We start from the raw sequence: 22752 nt of genomic DNA, 5'->3' as shown, positions 1-22752 counted from the left end.
GAAAGCTGAGTGCCTTCAGGCTGAGGTTTACTGGCAGAGTAGGGTACCTCCAGGCACCTGTTGTTACAAAGCGCTAAAAAGCTTTGTAACTCTTTCCTGGGAGATGCTTGCTTGCCGGCACAGCTGAGAATAGGCTGTACTGATCCAAGAACTCTAACCTGAGTTGTTCCTGATCCTGAACAAAAACTTTTTACTTCCCTAATAAACCACACACTCGTGAATAGGGTCTGTGAGTTCTCAGTGCCATGGGAGGGACAGCTGGTGTCAGAATCGGCAAAAAGATCAGAGAGTGGAGATACCCTGACCTCCACCTCATAGGAATCAGCCTTGGGCTGATGCTGACGGTGAGTGATTCTCCACCCCTTGTGAAGCTGGAGGTTTGACGCCACCACACTGTTTGTGGGGAAAAAAAAGGAGCAGGGTGAAAAATAGAGGAGTCAACTCAGAACCGTGCCTCACTTGAGAAGATACAAATCCCTTCTGCGTTTTTTTAAGAGTTTTCTATACAAACACACCCACTGAAACCACACACAGGGTAAAAGGGAAGCTTTAAGTTTATCTTTAGGTGCTTATGACTCATGGAGTGTTGCCCAATAAAGTAACATCACCATTGTTTGGTGTTCAGTTTAGAAGGGGCTCAATGTTTTAAAGATTTTTTTTTGTCTAGAGAAATGTATTTCTTATTCTTGAGAGGAATGTGTTTAAACTTGTGTATTTCTCATGCTGCTCTAGCCTATTCACAAAAACCGGGCAGTTAACTGCCTAAAAATAAAGCGAATCTTCCTTGCCCTCAGGCCCTCTTCAGGGCCTATTTTTTCCCAAAAAATTGGACTCTGTTTGAATTCCAGAGCTGAGAGAAACTTAAGAACTCACATACCCAAGCCCATCATTTTCAGATGAGGAAACTGTGCCCTACAGAGTTCCGTTAGTAATTCAAAGCCATACAGTCGGTATCAGCAGCACTGAGACTGTGAGACAGACCCCCTTCCCTGGTCAGTCCAGTCTCGGTCCCATTCATTTCACCCCTTTCCAACAGCCCCCACTTTATTTTGCCAGGAACTATGGGAACTGCCTTTAGGGGAGAGCACAACCACCAACTCTGTTGACTTTAATAGATCAGCAAAGATTCTGCAGCACAGAGGTAGGCAGCTGAGTCTGCAGGCTGGGAGGCTGTGATTTAAAAAGAGGTCTGCTTGATGGTCCTTTCAAAGATGACCTATATTTAGCCTTCCTTCCTGTTTCTCAGCCTTATTTTCACTAGATCTTGTCTGTCCCCCTGTAAGGATGCTGGAGTACTTGTAATGTTACTAGTCAAAGTAGCCTTCTCGCCCTCCTGCATACTCAGGGCCAGAGGACTCTGTTCCCTCCTAGGTGGAAACACAACATAGACAAGGGAGGTTTAGTCACTTCTGTGGACACTTTAGATATTCAATTTTTTTTTCCACAACCTCAGATATGACCAAAGATGAAGCAGAACTGATCTTAGCCATCCAACTCCATCCCTTGGGCTATGTCTCTGGATCTCTCTATCCCTGTCACCAGGAAGTCTCCAATTCACAGTCTTTTTGAAGCCACAATATCACCAAACTGACTCCCAGGAACAACTCCATTCTCTTCCGGGCCTGTGGCCTAAAATGTAGACTCAGTCTCCTCAGCAAGAAGCCATTCTCTTTAGTTCAGTGAGAGTTACTAGGGCTCTCCCTCTATCCCCAGGAGGAATTCTCAGCCTTCCTACCCAGCCAATCAGTGGAGGCCTGTTAAGCCCTTTACATGCCCAAGGGCCTAACCCAACTACAAGTGAACTTTGCTTGAAACCTGAGAAAGGATCTGAGGGGATAGGAAACACCACCATCTTGTGTTCAAATGTGCACAATGGAATGGGCTCCAGACATTGGGCTGGAGCTGCTCAAACTTAAAAAAACTTAAAAGAAAAAAAAAAATTTTTTTTTTTTCTTTTAAGAAGGTGCATACAAATCACCTAAGGATCTTGTTAAGATGCAGATTCTGTTTCCTCAGGTCTGGGGTGGGGCTGGATGATTTAGGGTTTTTGTTTTGTTTTTAATTTTTATTGTGCCTTAAGTGAAAGTTTACAAATCAGGTCAGTCTCCCATACAAAAATTTATATACATCTTGCAATATACTCCTAGTTACTCTCCAGCACACTCCCTCTCTCCACCCTGTATTTCTGTGTCCATTCAGCCAGCTTCCGTCCCCCTCAGCCTTCACATCTCCCCTCCAGACAGGAGCTGCACACATAGTCTCACGTGTCTACTTGATTCAAGAAGCTCACTCCTCACAGGTTTCATTTGCCCTAGGTTTTTTAACAAGCTTCCAGGTGACGCTGTTACTGTAGCAAGTTTAGAAGAATGCTTGTTTCACGCTCAGTACATGAAAACAGAATTTGCAATATTAAGGTTCAGTACAGTACAAAAGACCAAGTTTTCCAAGTCCACTGACCAGTTGAACTGTTCCGGTCATAGATGCCAAAGGGTGTTATGAGCTCTAAAAAAAAAAAAATTTTTTTTCTAGATGATGTAAAACACAGGATAACGCATGGCTGAATGCTAGGAAATGTTCTCATGTCCAGAGAGTGGACTTCCTCTCTTTACCTCTACTGCCTCCCCCACATACAGGTAGGAAAATTACTGCTTTGACTTTCAAGACATTTCTTCTTGATCTTGTTGGGCTAGTTTAAGTAGACATTCAGTTTCATTACAGCAAGAACACAAATTAGTTAAGGTGTTTTGCTCAGTTCCTGCAGAATACCCTCTGAGAGGCCTTGGAAATTGATTTAGAAACACAAGCCCCCTGATTGCTGTCATCACAATTTTATTTTTTCTACTCTGCTCATACGAGAATGGATGCATTGTAGTTGTTTCTTCAAACACTTTTTTTTTATGAAGAGAAAAATTATGGCTGAACAGACAGATGAATGGACAGGTGGATGAAAGAAAGAAAGATTGGACTGGAGTGTCAAAAAATTGACTGTAGTCAACTCTGACTTATAGCAGCCCTACAGGACAGAGGGTATGCGCCTGGTAGAGTGTAGTGAGAAATAAAGCTGAAAGGAATTTGACTGGAATCCAGAGAGGATTTTGAATGCCTGGATTAGTATGTGAATTAGTCATTAGCAAACAAAGAACTGAGGAGTTTGAACAAGACAGTATTATTATGAAAATGGTATTCTATAAACTTAATCTGGATGTTTGTTCACAAGAATAATTTGAAGAGATAGGTTGACAGGCCTTGTGGAATAATAGAGACTGGAAACCTGGTGCCATAGTGGTTAAGAGCTACAGCTGCCAACTAAAAGATTAGCAGTTCGAATCCACCAGGCAGGAGCTCCTTGGAAACTCTATGGGGCAGTTCTACTCTGTATTTATTATAGGTTCGCTATAGGGTCTCTATAGGGTAGCTATAAGTTTTGGTTTTTTTATGAGTTGTAATCGACTCGACAGCAACAGGTTTGTTTTTGTTTTGGCAGGGGGGATTCTATTAGATAGATCTGGCTTTGAACCCCAGTTCTTCCATTTAATCTCCCTGAGTGAGGTCCAGCAAGTTACTTAATGCCTCCAAGTATCAATTACCTTATCTGTAAACTAAGGATACTACCAGAATGTTATTAAGAAGAATAGACGGTATAGTATACATAAAATGCTTTGTATACTGCATCATGCGTAATAAAAAACTCAATAAATGACAGCTACTAGTTAAAAAAAGAAAAATACAATGGAGGCTGTGCAACCAGTCAGGAGGTCACTATGTCTTCTCATTGCTATCTGTAAGTGACTGAACCAGGGTCATTGAGCTTCCGAGCTAAGAGGAATTTTAGAGAATTTACAGCAAACAATGGATTGGAGAAACTTTTAATCAAATGAGATTTACGTTTTGTAAAATATATAAAAATAGAATAAAAACAGATAAGTCACTATTTATCCTAACAAACAAGGATATACTTTTCAACTTTTAAACAAGGATATACTTTCCAATCTTTGAAATTCTTCATATTTTTACTAAGGCACAATCATGCCAGTTGATATCTTGATTTTTTTCAATTTACCCAGAAACCCCCAGTGCCGTCGAGTCGATTCCGACTCATAGCGACCCTATAGGACAGAGTAGAACTGCCCCCATAGAGTTTCCAAGGAGCGCCTGGTGGATTTGAACTGCCGACCCTTTGGTTAGCATTTAACCACTACACCACCAGGGTTTCCTTTTTTTCAATTATCACTTTTGAATTATCATTATAGATTCTCTTGGTAAATACCATTTATTTGCTATGTAATATTTTATTTGGATCATTAAGCCTTTCTCCTTAAGATTAAACATTTGGGTTTTCAATTTCGGTTTAGTATTAATAATTTTCTTTGCAAATAATTATCTTTATATGCCCTGGGATTTTCCTTAAGACAGATTCCCTAGATGTAATTATTACAATAGAGAAAACATACTCATTTGAGATCTGTGGCCCTGAATTTAAAGTAAGGCTGATCAACACCGGATAGAATTTTCTCCAGCAATTTATGACATGGGATAAGTGGAGGGATCTCCGAAAGTTTTACTTGTCACCAGCTAACAGATGCCCTGTTGTGTTAAAAAATGAAAAAATGCAAAAAAATAAACCCAAACAATCAACCAAGTTCTTGCACTGAAAACCTGTCTGCATAAGCATCCATATCTCAGTTGCCGACAAGTCGATTCTGGCTCATGGAGACCAACCTCTCGTGTGTCGGAGTAGAACTGCGCTCCATGGAGTTTTCAATGGCTGATTTTTCAGGAGCAGATTTTGGTGTCTTTCTTTTTGAGGCACCTCTGGGTAGATGCAAAACTCCGACTTTTTGGTTAGCAGCTAAGCACATTAACCGTTTGCACCACGCAGGTACCCCGTTTTGGTACTAGTTATTATGTTATTATTATTGTCTATCTATTCTAACCCAGGGATATTTCTCACAGCAGGAGCAAATGAGCCCATCAGCTGTGGCAAGTATCACTTTCATTACCGTTTGACAAATAAGTCATTCATTCAGCATTATTCAGTACCTGGGATATGTTAGGCTCTGTTCAGCTCTGGAGATACAGCAGTCTATAAAATAAATCTCCCTAGTCTTCTGGGGTTTATATTCTAGAGAGGTGAGAAAGAGAATATACAGATGAATAAGCAAAATATCAAATGATGATAAACCCACTGCCGTCGAGTCAGTTGCAACTCCTAGAGACCCCATAGGGTTTCCAAAGCTATGGAAGCAGGCTGCCACATCTTTCTCCCACGGAGCCACTGGTGGTTTTGAACCACTGACCTTTCGGTTAACAGTGGAGCATCTGGGGCTCATTAGATAATGATAAGTGCTGTGGAAAAAACAAAGCAGGAAATGAATATGGGGAGACTCAAGGCAGGGGCTTATAATTTAAATAAGGTGGCCAGAAAAGACCACAGAAGGTAGCTTTCTGATTCTCTGAAAAATTATGGGAAAAATAATGGATATGAGACCAATCGGGCAGGTATCGAAAGATTCCCCCAACATTTCAGGCCTGTCTGAAAGAAACAGAGATGTAAGGAGAAAAAGTCACATTAAAGAAAGCCACCTTTTAGACTTGGACATATCCAATATAGTGTGCACCACGATAGGCAGAAATACTTGAACATATAACTGGAAATGGGAAATGAGAGAAAGCTATCTCCTATTCATTTTTCTCTATCTACTTCCATAGTGAGTAGACTAAATACTGCTAACATATTAATACCCATCCTGTGGCGTGTGTGGTTAAGAGCTATAGCTGCTAACCAAAAGGTCCGTAGTTCAAATCCATCAGGTGCTCCTTGGAAACCCTATGGGGCAGTTCCACTCTGTCCTTTAGGGTCACTATGGGTTGGAACTGACTCAACAGCAATGGGTTTCGTTTTTGTTTTTTTTTTTTTGTGTTAAATGACGATGAATATATGCCCATCATGCTAGGTGCTTCCCATACATAAAAGGCAGTACCTAGGTTACTAACGAGATTCGCTCCCAAGTGTGTCTTTAAGAATTTGTAGGTAAACCATAACAGGTGCACATTGTTCTTCTTTAGCCTTACTTTTAGTACAAGAAAAGGCTCAAAACCTTTTCAATGATCTGAAAGCTGCATTCGCAGCAAATGAAGGTAATCGTTTTGAAGAATGTGTTGCAAGTAGGGGTTGGTTAAATCGCTTCAAAATGAGGGCAAATTTACATAACATTAAAGGGCAAGTAGGAGTTGTCCATAAGTCAGACATTCATTGTCTGTAAGTCATATGTTTGTAGCCTGAGGCCTTACTGTATTTCAGACATGTTGACTGAAGTTGGTGGCCTGTGCCAATGCATTTTACTTAGCCCCTTTCCTACATTCCCATTGATAACACATAAAAATAGAGAGGAAGTACATACAAATGCTGGGCCGAGGGAAGGGCACAAGACTTAGGCCAAAAACACTGGGGAATTTGTTCAAGATAATGCAAAGGAGATGGGCTTGAAGCATGTCCAACCAACTCATGTGCTACTGCCTACATGAAATAAAGCCCACACAAGACATAAGTTGGGTCACGAGCCTCAAGCTCACATGGCACCGAATGGAGGGCTGGGCAGTAGGAAGAGATCGAAGGGTTGAAGTGAAGGTTAAATCTGATCACAAAGTATATGAGGAAGAGCAGGCTTGCATTTAATAAAAATAAGTGAAAAGACAGTACAAACAAAAAACAAACAGGTCAGCTTAACATCAACTCTTCTCTATAAGACATTTCAGAAAGTAAATACCTGCTTTCATTAAAAATTTTATCTTAGAAACAAAACATGCTATGTTTGCAGGCCCTTAGAAGAATACCAAATAGCATCACTGTCATTATTAAGGCACCAAACTACTCTCCCTATTATAAATATTCAGTTATACATGGAGATAGGGTCATAAAAGGAATTCAGGCACAGAAGTTGTCCCAGACTGTCTGGGCAGGGCTCCAACTAATCTGGGCCTCAGCATGGGTGAGGCACCATTTTGACTAGCATTTGACTGGCTTCCGGTTTGGCCTTCTTGTCTGGGCCTAAAAGATTTCTAATAAACTCCAATGTCATCGGTATTAAAACGAATCTTCTTAACTCCCAATGTCAGAAACACAAAAATTCCCCTTTATACTGAAGTAAAAATGGGAAAATTATAGGACAAATGAAAACATTCAGTACTTCAAGGAAGGGGAGAGAACTGAGGAGACAGAGCACCTGTTACAGATGAAACAAATTACTTCCAGGAGTAGGAGAGAAATTTAAACTTCCTACATGTAAGAAATTATCTATTTAAAGGGTAACATCTAACTTCAGAAAAATATTGTCTATCACCACAAATATAAGGCACAATTAGAAGAGAAATAAAATGGTGCCAAAAAAAGTCACTCATGATATCATTAAAAATTAGAATCTGAAATTTTTGACGAAATGTAAAATACATGAAATAGGATATAATATTAAGTGGAAGTAAGTCAGAATACCATAGTGTATGATCCTAATTTTAAATAAGATTCTAGTAAGGAAAGTATACCTAATGTAAGCCATGATTTATGTGGATGATAAGATTACAAAAGATTTTCATTTTATATTTTTCTGGTTTTTTCCTTGAATATGCAATTAATGGGAAACCCTGGTGGCATAGTGGTTAACTGCTACGGCTGCTAACCAAAGGGTCGGCAGTTCAAATCCACCAGGCGCTCCTTGGAAACTATGGGGCAGTTCTACTTTTTTTGTTCTGGGTATGTAATTAATACTTTTATAATCAGAAAAAGTTAATAAATGCTACTATTCTTGAGTCTTTCTAAAAGAAGACTATTCTCTGACATAGATACCAAGGTGTTTTCCTAGCATAGAAATCTGAATAATACCCACAAATAAAACCCTAAAGCTGGGATATATAACAAGGAATCACTAATCTCCTTTAAGATTCCATTCCAAATGTTTCAACACTTCCTGGGTCATTTTGAAACTGACTTTCTTTTTGGATGTTTTAGAATGTCTATATATTAGAAATTTCAAGAAAATCTTTGGGTGGTGCAAAGAGTTAACATGCTTTCTGCTAACCAAAAGACCAGAGGTTCAAGTCTACCCAGGAACAATTTGGAAGAAAGGTTTGGCAATCTGCTTCTGAAAAATCAGCCATTGAAAATACTATGGAGTTCATTTCTACTCTGACACACGTAGGGAGTCCCTGAGTCTGAGTCAACTCAATCGAAACTCCTTTTATAAATAAGAAATACAATATAGAAAAACCCTCAACTCGAAGATCTGCCAGAGGAAGGGGGTGAGTCTTCAGCACAGGCTCAGGTTTGGGTACAGGCTGCAGGTGTCTGGGGAGCACTGTGCTCTCACTGCACAGAAGTAGGTGGCTGAGTCTCCAGGATGAGTGTCTTCAATGTGCAGTGAGAAATATTTCTCTTTGGTATTCACTAGAAGAGTGAGTCTTTCCTCTTGTTTCTTGCCGTCACTTGACAAAATAGATTTAAGAAACTGAAGACCTTTTCCAGGTTCTTGTTTATACCAAAGGAAGTAGGTGGAAGTACTGTCAGTATAAGTGCAGTTGAAAGCAGAGCTCTCTCCCTCCTGGACACTCAGGAAAGAAGGACTCTGCTCCACCTTCTCTCCTCTCCCCATACCTGTGCAAAAAGGAAACATCAGACAAAGGAAAATGTCATCAGGTCATCATCCTCCAGAGTTTCCATTTCTTTTCCTGGAAATCTGGAAAGGCTGGACCCCTCTCACACTTCTAATGAATATTTACTGAACTACCCAAAAGCCCTCAACTTACAGTCTAGCTGAAACCACAAGAACAGTAACAAAGGTCCATTAAGTGTCTTCATTGTTCTCCCAATTGGGACCTGCAACCTCCTGCCAAGAGAGCTACTTCTTTGATCAAGTTACCCCTTCCTTTCCTCCACACCACAGTAATTTCTTCAACTACCAACACAGGAATGTGCTGCTGCCTTTAGCCTACTCAGAGAAATCAACCAAAAGAAAACTTCCGAATGTTCTGCATCAGCAGAAGTACTCTGCCATCTTGTGGTCAGATCCTCAACTGCGAAACCAGCTAGTCAAATCCTCTACTCTTACCAGTATATGTGAGACGCTGACACACAAACCAGCAATGCACCAAATAAACTATATTCCAAGTGTGTCTCCAATCAGGAAGTATGTGGGTTAGCAGAAAGTAAACACAATAAAAATATATGATTCAGAATTCCATTTTATCTCCTTAGCACACTGCTGACTCACTTTGAATTAGTGTTGGATGTTTTCCTTGTTTATTCAACATGCGCTTGCTCTAGTTAAAGTAAGGAAGATACCATGATTGACCCTGCTAAGCCACTGAGGAGTAAAACAGTCCTCCTCACCCATCTCTTTTTAAAATGGCCAGAGAATTAATTAGCCAAATCAGTCATTTGGATTAGCACTCACAATGGAAAACTCTAAAGTAACATTTAAGCACAAAGATTGAGAAAAAGAGAGAGGTCCGCTACGTATGTCAGAAACACAACCTTGTAGCCTCTACTCCTTCAAGCCTGGACTTATCCCTGGTCTTGTCATTCCCAGGAAATTGATAATGCTATGGGCCAAATCCCACCTCTTGTCTGTCACTTTGTCACACTGCGGTAGTTTGCACGATGCTGTGGTGCTAGAAGCTATGACACCGGTATTTCAAATACCAGCAGAGTCACACATGATTGACACGTTTCAGCTGAGCTTCCAGACTAAGACAGACGAGGACGGACCTGGTCCTCTACTTCTGAAAAAATTGACCACTGAAAACCTTATGGATGGCTGCAGAAAATTGTCTGATATAATGCCAGAAGATGAGCCCCTCAGGTTGGAAACTAAAAACCAAACCCATTGCCATCAAGTCGATTCCAATCATAGTAACCCTATAGAATGAAGTACAACTGCCCCATAGGGCTTCCAAGGAGCAGCTGGTAGATTCAAACTGCCAAAGTTTTGGTTAGCAACCAAGCTTTTAACCACTGCACCACCAGGGCTCCAGTTTGGAAAGCACTCGAAATATCACTGAGGAAGAGATGCCTCCTCAAAGTAGAGTTGACCTTAATGATGTACCTGAATTCATTCACTTCTTTCCATTCCCACTTCTGCAACCTTAGTTCATGCCTTACCAAGTCTTATTGCATTCCCTACAGAGATCTTGCTAACTTCTCATTATCCTCCAGTCTAGCCCCACCCCACTCCTCCATGAGTCATTCCCCAGAGCCTGGAGCATGATCCTTCTAAAACTTAAATTATCCATGAACGTGATGATTCTCATTCACATTACCCTATTTTATCTTCTTAATGGAACTTCTGTTTTGAAAACACTTGTTTAATTGTTTCCCAATAGTAGATTAAAAATCTACTCCACTAACTCACCATAGTAGTTTAAAAGTTCCATAATAGCAATAAACTTTCTGTATTGCAGAATATGTCTGAAAGAACTCCAAGGAAACTAATATTGGCCATTTTTCTACTACATCAAAGAAAGTAGATCCCCAAGGGCCTGGTAGAGTATTAGTCTGCAGTTGAATCAGGTGGCAATCCTGGCCTCTTTTGTCTTCTGGCTTCTACTGCCTGGGTCACTGAGACCTGCTGGAGGCAGCAATGTGTGAATCTACAGAACTGAAGACAATGGGTGAATGCCATACACATTTAGGTTGTTGTGATTTTGTGCTGTCAAGTTGATTCTGCCCCATAGCAAACATACAGGATGGAGTAGAACCACCCCCAAAGGGTTTTCTAGCATGTAATCATTGAAGGAGAAGACCACCAGGTCTTTTCTCCCATAGAGCAGCTGGTGGTTTCAAACTGCCAACCTTTCATTTACCACCAGAGGTCTTAACCATTGTACCAGCAGGGCTCCTTCATGTAGGTTCTATGGAGCCTCAAACTTTCTTTTCCTTAGAAGTCACTGTTTAGAAATTATCAAAATGTGATTCTTTATTTATTGGCTTAAATGAAAATATTGTGCACATTTCTCACTATAAATAGTTTTCCTTTCAGATTTCTGAGGAAGTAGTGACATTGCAGAGTTTAAGGATGTGGAATCTGAGAGGTGGGACCAAGATGTAGGAATATTCAGGTGCTTTGTGTTGTTCCTCTTACAACAAAGACCTGAGAAGACAAGTTGCACATATCAAAACAAAACAAACATGCAGGATGCAACAAACAAAAATACAATAAATGAACCAATGTAACAACTCATTGATGCCTTAGAGGCGACCATCCATATCACATCACATAAAGATGCAGGACAAGATGGCTCCACCAAGCAACCAAAATAAAGAACCAGAAAACCTTCCAGAGGAAGATAAGTCAATAGCACTACCTGATAAAGAATTCAAAAGATTAATATACAGAGCTCTCCAAGAGATCAAGAAGATCAGGCAAAATACAGATAAACTGAGGAACACACAGACAGAGCAATAAAAGCATTCAGAAAAACAATACAAGAACAAAATGACAGAATAAACAGGTTGCTAGAAATTGTACAAAAACAACTACGAGAAATCCAAAGGATTAACAACAAGATTTCAGAATTACACAACTCAATAGAAGATCATAGGAATAGAATTGAGACAATGAAACTCAGAATTAGTGAAATTGAAGATAAATCCCTTGACAGCAATTTGTTTGAGGAAAAATCAGAAAAAAGAATGAAGAAAAAGGAAGAAAACCTAAGAATCATGTGGGATTCTATCAATAGAAAAACCTACAAGTGATTGGAGCACCAGAACAGGGAGGATAACAGAAAACATAGAGAGAACTGTTGAAGATTTGCTGGCACGAAGCTTCTTTAATATCATGAAAGACAAGAAGATATCTAGCCAAGAAGCTCAAAGAACCCCATAAAGGATAGATGCCAAAAGAAAGTCACCAAGACATATCATAATGAAACTTGCCAAAACCAAAGACAAATAAAGAATCCTGAGAATGGCTAGGGGTAAAAAAAGAGTCATTACAAAGGAGAACCAATAAGACTAATCTCTGATTACTCAGCAGAAACTATGAAGGCAAGAAGACAATGGAATGACATATATGAAAACTTGAGGGAAAAAAATTGCCAGCAAAGAATTATATATCCAGGAAAATTCCCTCTCAAATATGACAGCAAAATTAGATCATTTCCAGATAAACAGAAATTAGGGGAATATGTAAAAACCAGAGCAAAATGACAAGAAATATTAAAGGAAATCCTCTGGTTAGAGAAACAACCATATCAGACAATAATCCAAGACAAGGACATAGGACAGATCAACCAGATACCAATTTAGGGAATTCACAAAAATAAAACAAAGCTAAAAGGCAAAAAAAAAAAATAGAGAACCAGACATGTCAGTATGTAAAAGATGACAAAGTCAAAACAAAAAAAGAGGAAAAGAACTGTGTAGTAATAGAACTTCCATATGGAGAGGAAGTAAATGCAATATCAAGAAAAGAAAGACTTGTTTAAACTTAGAAAAATAAAAGTAAATTTCAAGGTAACCACAAGCAAAGCTAACAAACAAACCCATCAAAATTAAAAACAAGAAACACATAGACATAGAAAACACAAAATTAACAGTAATGAAAAAAAAGAAAAGAAAATCCATAAACAAAAAGAACTCAGCACAGAAAATTAAGTGGGACAAAGAAACCGTCAATGCCACAAAAAATAAAATGACAATAAACTCACACCTATCAATAATTACACTGACTGCAAATGGCCTAAATGCACCAATTAAGAGACACAGAGTGGCAGGATGGATAAAAACAAAAAAGCACAATCCACCTATATGTTGTCTACAAGACACAAACACATAAAAAAACTAAAACTCAAAGGATGGAAAAATATATATATCAAGCAATCAATAAGCAAAAAAGAACAGGAGCGGCAATATTAATCTCTGATAAAATAGACTTTAAAGCAAAATTCACCATAAAGGATGAGGAAGGACACTATATAATGATTAAAGGATCAATACAGCAGGAACACATAACCATAATAATATACCCACACCCAATGACAGGGCTCCAAAATACATAAAACAAACACTAACAGCATTGAAAAGAGACATTGATAGTACCCCAATAATAGTGGGAGGTTTCAACATACCACTTTCAGTGAAGGACAGAACATCTAGAAAGAAACTCATTCCACAATCATCCAACTCGACCTCATAGCCATATACAGAATGTTCCATCCAACAGCGACATGGTATGCATTCTTTTCAATGCACATGGAACATTCTCCAGAATAGACCACATGTTATGCCATGGAAAAAAAAAAAAAAAACCCTTAATAAAATCCAAAGCATTGAAATAACACAAGTATCTTCCTTGATTCAAATGCCATAAAACTAGAAATCAATACCAGAAACTGAAAGGAAAAAAAATCAAATACATGGAAACTGAAAAACATCTTGCATAAAAGCTACTGGGTAATAGAAGAAATCAAGGATGGAATAAAAAAAAAAACTCATAGAATCAAATGAGAATGAAAATACATCTTACCAAAACATTTGTTACACAGCAAAAGCACTGCTTAGAGGTCAATTACAGCAACATATGCACATATCAAAAAGAAGAAAGGGCCAAGATCAAAACACTAATCTTACAACTCAAACATGTAGAAAGAGAGCAGCAAAAGGAGCCTTCAGGCACCAGAAGACAGGAAAAAATAAAGATTAGAGCAGAAATAAATGAAATAGAGAACAGAAAAACAATAGAAAGTATCAACAAGACCAAAAGTTGGTTCTTTGAAAAGATCAACAAAAATGACAAACCACTGGCCAAACTGACAAAAGAAAAACAGGAGAAGAAGCAAATAACCCAAAGAAGAAATGAGCTGAGTGATATCACAACCAACCCAACTGAAATAAAAAAGATTGTAACAGAACACTAAGAGAAATCTTACTCCAACGAATTTGAAAACTTAGAGGAAAAGGGCAAACTTCTAGAAACACACTACGTACCTAAACTAACACAAACTGAGATAGAAAACTAAACAAAACCTTTACAAAAGATGAGACTGAAGAGATAAAATAAAAAAAATAATAACTTTCCAACAAAAAAGCCAGCATAACCTTGATGCTAATGCCAGGGAAACATACCACAAAAAAAAAAAAAAAAAAGAAAGAAAGAAAACTACAGACCAATAGCCTTCAGGAACACAGACACAAAAATTCTCAACAAAATCCAAGCCAATAGAATTCTACCGCATATCCAAAAAAAAAAAAGAAATCAGGAAAAGTGGGACTCATACAGGTATGCAGGGATGGTTCAACATCAGAAAATCAGTCAACATAATCCACCACATAAATAAAACAAAAGAACCACATGACCTTATCAATCTAAACAGAAAAGGCATTTGACAAAGTCTAACACCAATTCCTGATAAAAACTCTAAGCAAAATAGGAATAGAAGGGAAATCTCTCAACATAATAAAGGACATTTATACACAGCCAACAGCCAACATCATTCTAAATGGAGAGAGGCTGAAAGCATTCCTCATGAGGACAGGAGCCAAACAAGAATGGCCTTTATCACCACTTTTATTCAACACTGTGCAGGAGGTCCTAGCTACAGCAATAAGGTAAGAAAAAGAAATAAAAGGCATCCAAATTGGTAAGGAAGAGGTAAAACTATCCCTAGTCACAGAGGATAGGGTCTTATACAAAGAAAACTCCAAAGAATACCCAAGAAAGCTACTGGAATGAATAGGAGATTTCAGCAAAGTAGCAAGACACAAGATTAACACAAAAAACCAGTTGGATTCCTCTACACCAACAAAGACAAATTCGAAAAAGGAAATCACCAAATCAATACCATTTACAGTAGCCCCCAAGAAGACAGAGTACTTGGGAATAAATCTAACCAGAGATGGAAAAACCTGTACAAAGAAAACTCTAAAATCCTACTGCAAGGAACCAAAAGAGACCTACGTAAGTGGAAAAACATACCATGTTCATGGACAGCAAGACTCAACATTGTGAAAATATCAATTCTACCAAAAGCAGTCTACAAATACAATGCAATTCTGATCCAAATTTCAACAGCATTCTTTAATGAAACGCAAAAAAAAAATTACCAACTTTATATGGAAAGGAAAGAGGTCCCAGATAAGTAAAACATTACTGAAGAGGAAGAACAAAGTGGGAGGCCTCATACTACCTGATTTTTGAACCTATGATAAAGACAGTGGTCAAAACAGCCTGGTACTGGCACAACAACAGAGACGTAGACAAATGTAACAGAACTGAGAATCTACCCCTAAATCCATCCGTCTGTGAGAAATTGATATTTGGCAAAGGGCCAAAGTCCATTAAATAGGGAAAAGACAGTCTCTATAACAAATGGTGCTGGCATAACTGGATATCCATCTGTAAAAAAAAAAAGATCCTTACCTCACACCATACACAAAAACTAACTCAACCACATCAGCCCGAGACCAAAAGAACTACATGGTGCCCGTCTTACCACCTATCACTGCCCTGACAGGGAACACAACAGAGAATCCCTGATGGAACAGGAGAACAGTAGGGTACAGATCTCAAATTCTCATAAAAAACCAGGCTTAACAGTCTGATGAGACTAGAGGGACCCTGGAGGTCATAGTCCCCAGACCCTTTGTTAGCCCAAGACTGGAAACATTCCTGAAGACAACTCTTCAGACAGGGATTGGACTGGTCTACAAGATAGACAATACTGGTGAGGAGTGAGCTCCTTAGCTCAAGTAGAGACTCATGAGGCTATGTGGGCAACTCCAGTCCAGAGGCGAGGTGAGAAAGAAGAGGGGGACAGGAGCTGGTTGAATGGACACGGGAAGGAAGGAGGAATGTACTGTCTCATTAGGGGGAGAGCAGCTAGGAGCACATAGCAAAGTGTGTATAACTTTTTGTATGAGAGACTGACTAGATTTGTAAACATTCACTCAAAGCACAATTTAAAAAAAAAAAAAAAAAACTAACTCCAAATGGATCAAAGACCTAAATATAAAATCTAAAAAGAAAAAGATCATGGAAGAAAAAATAGGGACAACATATGGCCTAAATAGTACACAAAACACAACTAACAGTGCATAAACACCAGAAGAGAAAATAGATAACTGGGATCTCCAAAAAAATAAATACTTATGCTCATCAGAAGAGTAAAAAGAGAACCTACAGACTGGGAAAATTTTTTGGCTACCACATATCCAACAAGGGCCTAATCTCTAAAATCTAGAAAATACTTCAACACCTTAATAACAAAAAGACAAATAATCCAGTTTAAAACTGGGCAAAGGATCTGAACAGATACTTCACCAAAGAAGACATTCAGGAAGGTAACACACACGTGATGAAATGATTGTGATCATTAGCCATTAGAGAAACGCAAATCAAAACAACAACGACATACCATCTCACCCTGACAGTACTGGCACAAATAATAATAAAAAAAAAAAACAGAAAATAACAAATGTTTGAATGAAAATTGGTACAACCACATTGGGAAACCATATGGCGCTTCCTTAAAAGGCTAGAATTACAAATACAATTAGATCCAGCAATCCCACTCATGATCTTAGTCAGGGAATATCTAGGTCAATTGGCATAACATAGTTCGTAAAACATTCTCCATCCCATTTTGCTGAGTAACATCTGAGGTCTTAAAAGCTTGCAGCAGCCATCAAAACACATCTATTGGTGCCATTCCGTCCAGAGTAAAGGAGAATAAAGACACAAGGAAAATATTAACTTAAAGGACTAAAGACCACATAAACCAGAACCTCCACCAGCCTGATCCAGAAGAACTAGATGGTGCCCAGCTACCACCACAAATCACTCTGACAAGAATCACAACAGACTCCTGGCCAGAACAGGAGCAAACCGTAGAACAGAATTCAAATTCATGAAAAAAGACCCGACTTAATGCTCTGACAGAGGCTGGAGGAAACCCAGAGACTATGGCCCCCTGACACTCTGCTGCCTCAGAACTGAATTCACTCCCGAAGCTCACTTTTCAGACAAAGATTAAACAGGCCTATAAAACAAACAATAACACACATGAGGAACATGCTTCTTAGTTCAATGAAATATGCAAGACCAAATGGACAACTCCCGCCCAAAAGCAAGACAAAAAGGCAGGAAGGGACACGACCTGAATAAATGGACACAGGGAACCCAGATAGAAAGGCTGAGCTAGCTTTCACATTGTGGGGGTTACAATAGATGTCACAAAAGAAAATGTGTATAAGTTTTTGAATGAGCAATTAACTTGAGCGGTAAACTTTCACCTCAAGCACAATGAAGTTTGAAAAAAAAAAAAAACTGCTAAAGTTTAAAACTCCAGGGGAAAACAAACAAAAAAAAGGTTTGACATTTTTTACATGTATGAAAATGCTATTTTCATTAATAAAAACAACTTTCATCTAAAACACAGATTGTGGAACCTGGAGGAAGTTTGCTTCCTTCTTATATTGGATCAGCCATTTTATAACATGATCTTGGGAAAGTCATTTAAACTACTCTAAGCCTGGTCTGTAAAAACAATAAACTAAATAAGGACAACAGCAGTACCTGCTTCATAAGGCACTGTAAAGATTAAATGATATTAAACAACGTTGTACAGTACCCACCATACGTAAGTGCTAAGTGAGTATCACTTACTGTCCTATTACATTCACTGATAAGATTACAAAAGATTTTGATTTTCTTTTTCCCTGGTGTTTTCCCCTAATATTCAATTAATACTAATCAGAAAGAGTTATAGTCTTAAGTCTTTCTAAAAGAAGAATATTCTCTGACATTGACTCCAAGGTGTTTTTGCTAGGGGAGAAATTCTGAATGACATCCACAAAGTCAACCCTGAAGCCTCGATATGTAACAAGAAATCACTAATTCCCCTTAAGATTCAATTCCAAATGTTCCAACTGTTATTGCATCATTTTGAAACTGACCTTCTGGGATGTTTTAGAATGTCTATGTATTAGTAATTCTAAAACAATCCTTATGTGCTGCAAGGAGTTAAAATGCTCACTGCTAACCAAATGCTGGGAGGTTCCAGTCCATCCAGAAGAATGGTGGAAGAAAGACCTGGCAATCTATTTCCAAAAAATAAACCATGGAAAATCTTAGGAAGCATGATTCTATTCTGACACGGGGTGGCCCTGAGTCTGAGTCAACTCAATGGCAACTGGTTTTATGAATTAGAAATATAATACAGAAAAGTCTCTGACTCGAAAATCTGCTAAAGGATGAGGGTGGACCTTGACCCCAGGCTCAGGTTTGGGTATAGGCTGCAGGTGCCTGGGGAGCACTGTGCTCTGGACGCGCAGAAGTAGGTGGCTGAGTCCCCAGGGTGAGCATCTGCGATGTGCAGTGAGAAATGTTTCTCTTTCCTATTCAATAGAAGAGTGAGTCTTTGCTCTTGTTTCGTGTCATCACTTGAAAAAATATATATAAGAAGCTGAAGACCTTTTCCAGGTTCTTGTTTATACCAGAGGAAATAGTTGGAAGTACTGTCAGTATAAGTGCAGTTGAAAGCAGAGCTCTCTCCCTCCTGGACACTCAGCAAAGAAGGACTCTGCTCCACCTTCTCTCCGCTACCAATACCTGTACAAAAAGGAAACATCAGACAAAGGAAAATGTCATCAGGTCACCATTCTCCAGAGTTTGCATTTCTTTTCCTACAGCAACTACTGGAAATCTGACAAGGCTGGTCTCCCGCTCAGACTTCTAATGAGTATTTACTAAACCATCCCACTCCCCCAAAACCCTCAACTTACAGTCTAGCTGCAGCCACAAGAATATTAACAAAGGTCCAGTAAGTGTCTTCATTGTCCTCCCAATTGGGACCTGCAACCTCCAGACATGAGAGCTCCTTCTTTTATCAGGTTACCTATATCCTTCCTCCAAAACACAGTACTTTCCTAAGTCACCTATGCAGGAATGTGCTGCTGTCGTTAGCCTACTCAGAGAAATCCACCAAAAGGAACCTTTCAGATGTTCTGCATCAGCAGAGATGCTCTGCCATCTTGTGGTCAGATCCCCAACTGCTAAACCAGCTAGTCAAATCCTCTACTCTTACCTGATACAGCAGACACTGACACACAAAGCAGCAATAGGTCAGATAAACTGGGTTCCAAGGGTGTTTTCAATCAGAAAGTATGTGGAATAGCAAGAAATAAACATAATAAAAACATAGGGTTCAGAATTCTATTTTCTCTCCTCAGCACACTCCAAGTCACTTTCAATTAATTGGAAAGAGTTGGATGTTTCCTATGTTTATTCAATATGGGCTTGCTCTACTTAAGAAAAATACCATGATTGACTCTGCTAAGCCATTGAGGAGTAAAGCTTTCCTCCTCACCATCCTCTTTTTAAACTTGCCAGAGAATTAATTATCTAAGTCATCTTGGTTTAGCTCTCACAGTGGAAAATTCTTTCTAAAGGTAACATTTTAGCACATATATTTGTGTAAAAGAGGGAGGTCCACTGTACATGTCAGATTTACAACCTTGAAACCTCTACTTCTCGCAGCCTGGACTTTCCCTGATCCTGCCATTCCCAGGAAACTGACAATGTTATGGGGCAAATTCCCCCTGAAAGTAGAGTTACCATTAATAATATGGATGGAGTAAACTTTTCAGGACCTTCACATACTAATGTGGCATGAATAAAAAAGGAAAGAAAAAGCTGCAAACTTCCATGAGTAATGTATGAAGTGCAAGTCAAGGAAAATTAGAAGTTGTCAAAAATGAAATGGAATGCTTGAAGATCAAAATCCTAGGCATTAACGAGCTGAAATGGACTGGTATTAGCCATTCTGAATCTGACAATCACACGGTCTGCTATCCCAGGAATAACAAATTGAAGAGAAATGGCATCACATTCATTGCCAAAAAGAACATTTCAAGATCTATCTTGATGTACAGTGCTGTCAATGACAGGATGTTATCCATAAGCGCACAAGGAACCACTTAATATGACTCATTCAAATTGACGCACCAACCACTAATGCCAAAGATGAAGAAATTGAAGATTTTTACCAACCTGAGATTTGAATCTAATCAAACATGCAATCAAGATACATTGATAATTACTGAGGATTGAAATGCAAAAGTGAGAAGCAAAGAAGGATCAGTAGTTGGAAAATACGGCCTTGGTGATAGAAATGCCACAGGAGATCTCATGATAGAATTTTGCAAGAACAATGAGTTATTCATTGGAAATACCTTTTTCAACAACATAAACGGTAAATACACATTTGGACTTCGCCAGATGGAATACACAGGAATCAAATTGCCTACATCTTTAGAAGGAGATGATGGAGAAGCTCAATAGCATCATTCAGAATGAGGCCACCAGTTGACTGCAGAACGGACCATCATTACTCATGTGCAAATTCAAGTCGAAGCTGAAGAAAATTAAAATAAGTCCACGAGAGCCAAAGTATGACCTTGAGTTTAGAGACCCATCTGAATTTAGAGACCATTTCAAGAACAGATTTGAAACATTGAACACTAATGACAAAAGACCAAACGGGTCCTGGGAAGACATTAAAGACATCATACACGTAGAAAGAAAAAGGTTATTTAAAAGGTAGAAAAGAAAGAAAAGACCAAAATGCATGTCAGAAGAGACCCTGAAACCTGCTTTTGAATGTAGAGTAGCTAAAGTAAATGGAAGAAATAATGTAGTAAAAGAGCTGAACAGAAGATTTAGAATCACGGCTCGAGAAGACAAAGTAAGGTATTTTAATGAAATGTGCAAAGACGTGGAGTTAGAAGAACCAAAAGGGAAGAACGCTCTCGGTATTTCTCAAGATGAAAGAACTGAAGAAAAAAACTCAAGCCTCAGAGTTACAATTTTAAAGGAATCTACGGGCAAAAAAATGAACAATGCAAGGAAGCATCAAAACAAGATGGTAGGAATACACTTTGAGAACTACACTACTTAAAAGACATGTCCTGGAACTAAACAAGGTACTATATGAAATGTACCTGACAACACTTCTAGTTCCCAGTATGTGCTTAATAAATGTTAATTCACTTACCTTGTCTCTTCTTTTGCTCACATTCTCCCAAACCTCATCAGACATGAGCGCATGTGCACGTTCGTGTGCACACACAACACATATCCACAGTCGCATAAACACATGAACACACATATAGCTTCATCTGTTGGAGTGACCTAAGGTAAACTATACCCAAGAATGCTCTTTCCATCCCTCCACCCATACTTCAGAGGCTCTGGAAACAACAAAGACCTTCCTCCTTGATGAGCTTTAAGGTGTGAACACATTGTTTTAAAACTCATCAGATCTTCCTCTGAAGATGAAGATGATCATCTCAAGCACTGATGACATGTGAGACACGGAGCTCCTTTCCAGAGGCACATTAAGTGGAGTCCCATGGGACTGCAAACAGTTAATGTGCTTAGCTGCTAACTGAAAAGTTGGAGAGTCAAGTATGCTCAGATGTGCCTTGGAAGAAAGGTCTGGCAATCTACTTCTGAAAAATCAACCACTGAAAACCATATGGAGCACAGTTCTACTCTGATACATATGGGGTCACTGTGAGTCTGAGCCAACTCAGTAGCAACTGGTAGCTGATTATTAAGTGTAAAGAACTTCACAACCTGGAAAGCCTGGAAGGAGGTAGATGAGATTAAAACTAGTAGAGAAAAAGATCTTCCTCAAAAAGTCTGCTTGCTTTGTGGCTCCTTGTTTCACCACCCCAGAGTACCATTCATACAGCATCTCCCGCTAGAGACCAAATCCAGTGAAGTTTAAATGCTTAAAAAGAAGAGCAAAAATGGGGGATGTTACCTCATTGGATATTGTCTCAGTTCAAGTTCCCTAGAAAACAGTGCCTGAGGCAAAAGCTTTATGAGGCATTTTCTTGTCTTGCCTTATGACCAAAAACCCACTGCCGTCGAGTCGATTCCGACTCATAGCGACCCTATAGGACAGAGTAGAACTGCCCCATAGAGTTTCCAAGGAGCACACATTATTGGTCTCCCCTTCAATTATCTCATTGACTTCAGTGTCTTTTGCCAACTCCTCCTTCTCTGCTAAACCTCAAACAGGAGCCCATGAGCTCTGTTCAGTCAATTCAGATGGCTTTAATATCATTCATAAGCGAGCCATGTCCTTGCTGAGGTCCAAGCTTAATATCCAACTGCCAGGTCAACATCTTCACTTGGACCTCCTAAACACATCTCAGACTTAACATGTCCAAAACAATTCTCTTATCTGCCTACTATAATCACAAACATTTTCCAAGTTCAGAATTCTTCACCTTGTAAGCAACACCAACTTTCATGCAACTTCATAAGCCAAAACCCTAAAATTCACCCTAGATTTTCCTCTTTTTCTCACCCCCCACATTCAAGTCATCAGCCAGGCTTGTTCTTTCACCTATACAATGTATCTTAATTCATGCACTTCTCTTCATTCCCACTCCTGCCACCTTAGTTCATGCCTTATCAAGTCTTATTGGGTCCCCTACAAGATCTTCCTCTGTAACTTTTATGATCCAGTCGTGTCCCCCAACTCCCCACTCATCCATGAGTCATTCTCAATAGCCTCAAGCACGGTCCTTCTAAAATTAGGTTAGGTTCGATATCCCTATTTAAAACCCTTTAAATGCTTCCTGTTACACATGGAACAAAATCTGAACATAACAATGACAGTACAAAGCTACGTAGGATGTGGTGCCTGCCTATCTTTTGTCATGATCACCCACTACCCTCCTCACTACCT

At 39.1% G+C, this 22752-nt stretch overlaps 1 gene segment (V, D, J or C); it reads right to left on the bottom strand.

Annotated features, from left to right (window-relative positions):
- Positions 1–8280: 8280 nt before the first annotated feature.
- Positions 8281–18944, bottom strand: LOC126084630 (T cell receptor alpha variable 5-like). The segment is given in 3 exon segments: positions 8281–8644; positions 18462–18599; positions 18773–18944. Coding segments are annotated over 3 exon segments (534 nt in total).
- Between the last annotated feature and the right edge of the window lie 3808 nt (positions 18945–22752).

Source organism: Elephas maximus, chromosome 10 (genome assembly GCF_024166365.1).
Source record: "Elephas maximus indicus isolate mEleMax1 chromosome 10, mEleMax1 primary haplotype, whole genome shotgun sequence".
Taxonomy (NCBI): domain Eukaryota; kingdom Metazoa; phylum Chordata; class Mammalia; order Proboscidea; family Elephantidae; genus Elephas; species Elephas maximus.
This window is presented reverse-complemented; position numbering and strand designations above follow the sequence as displayed.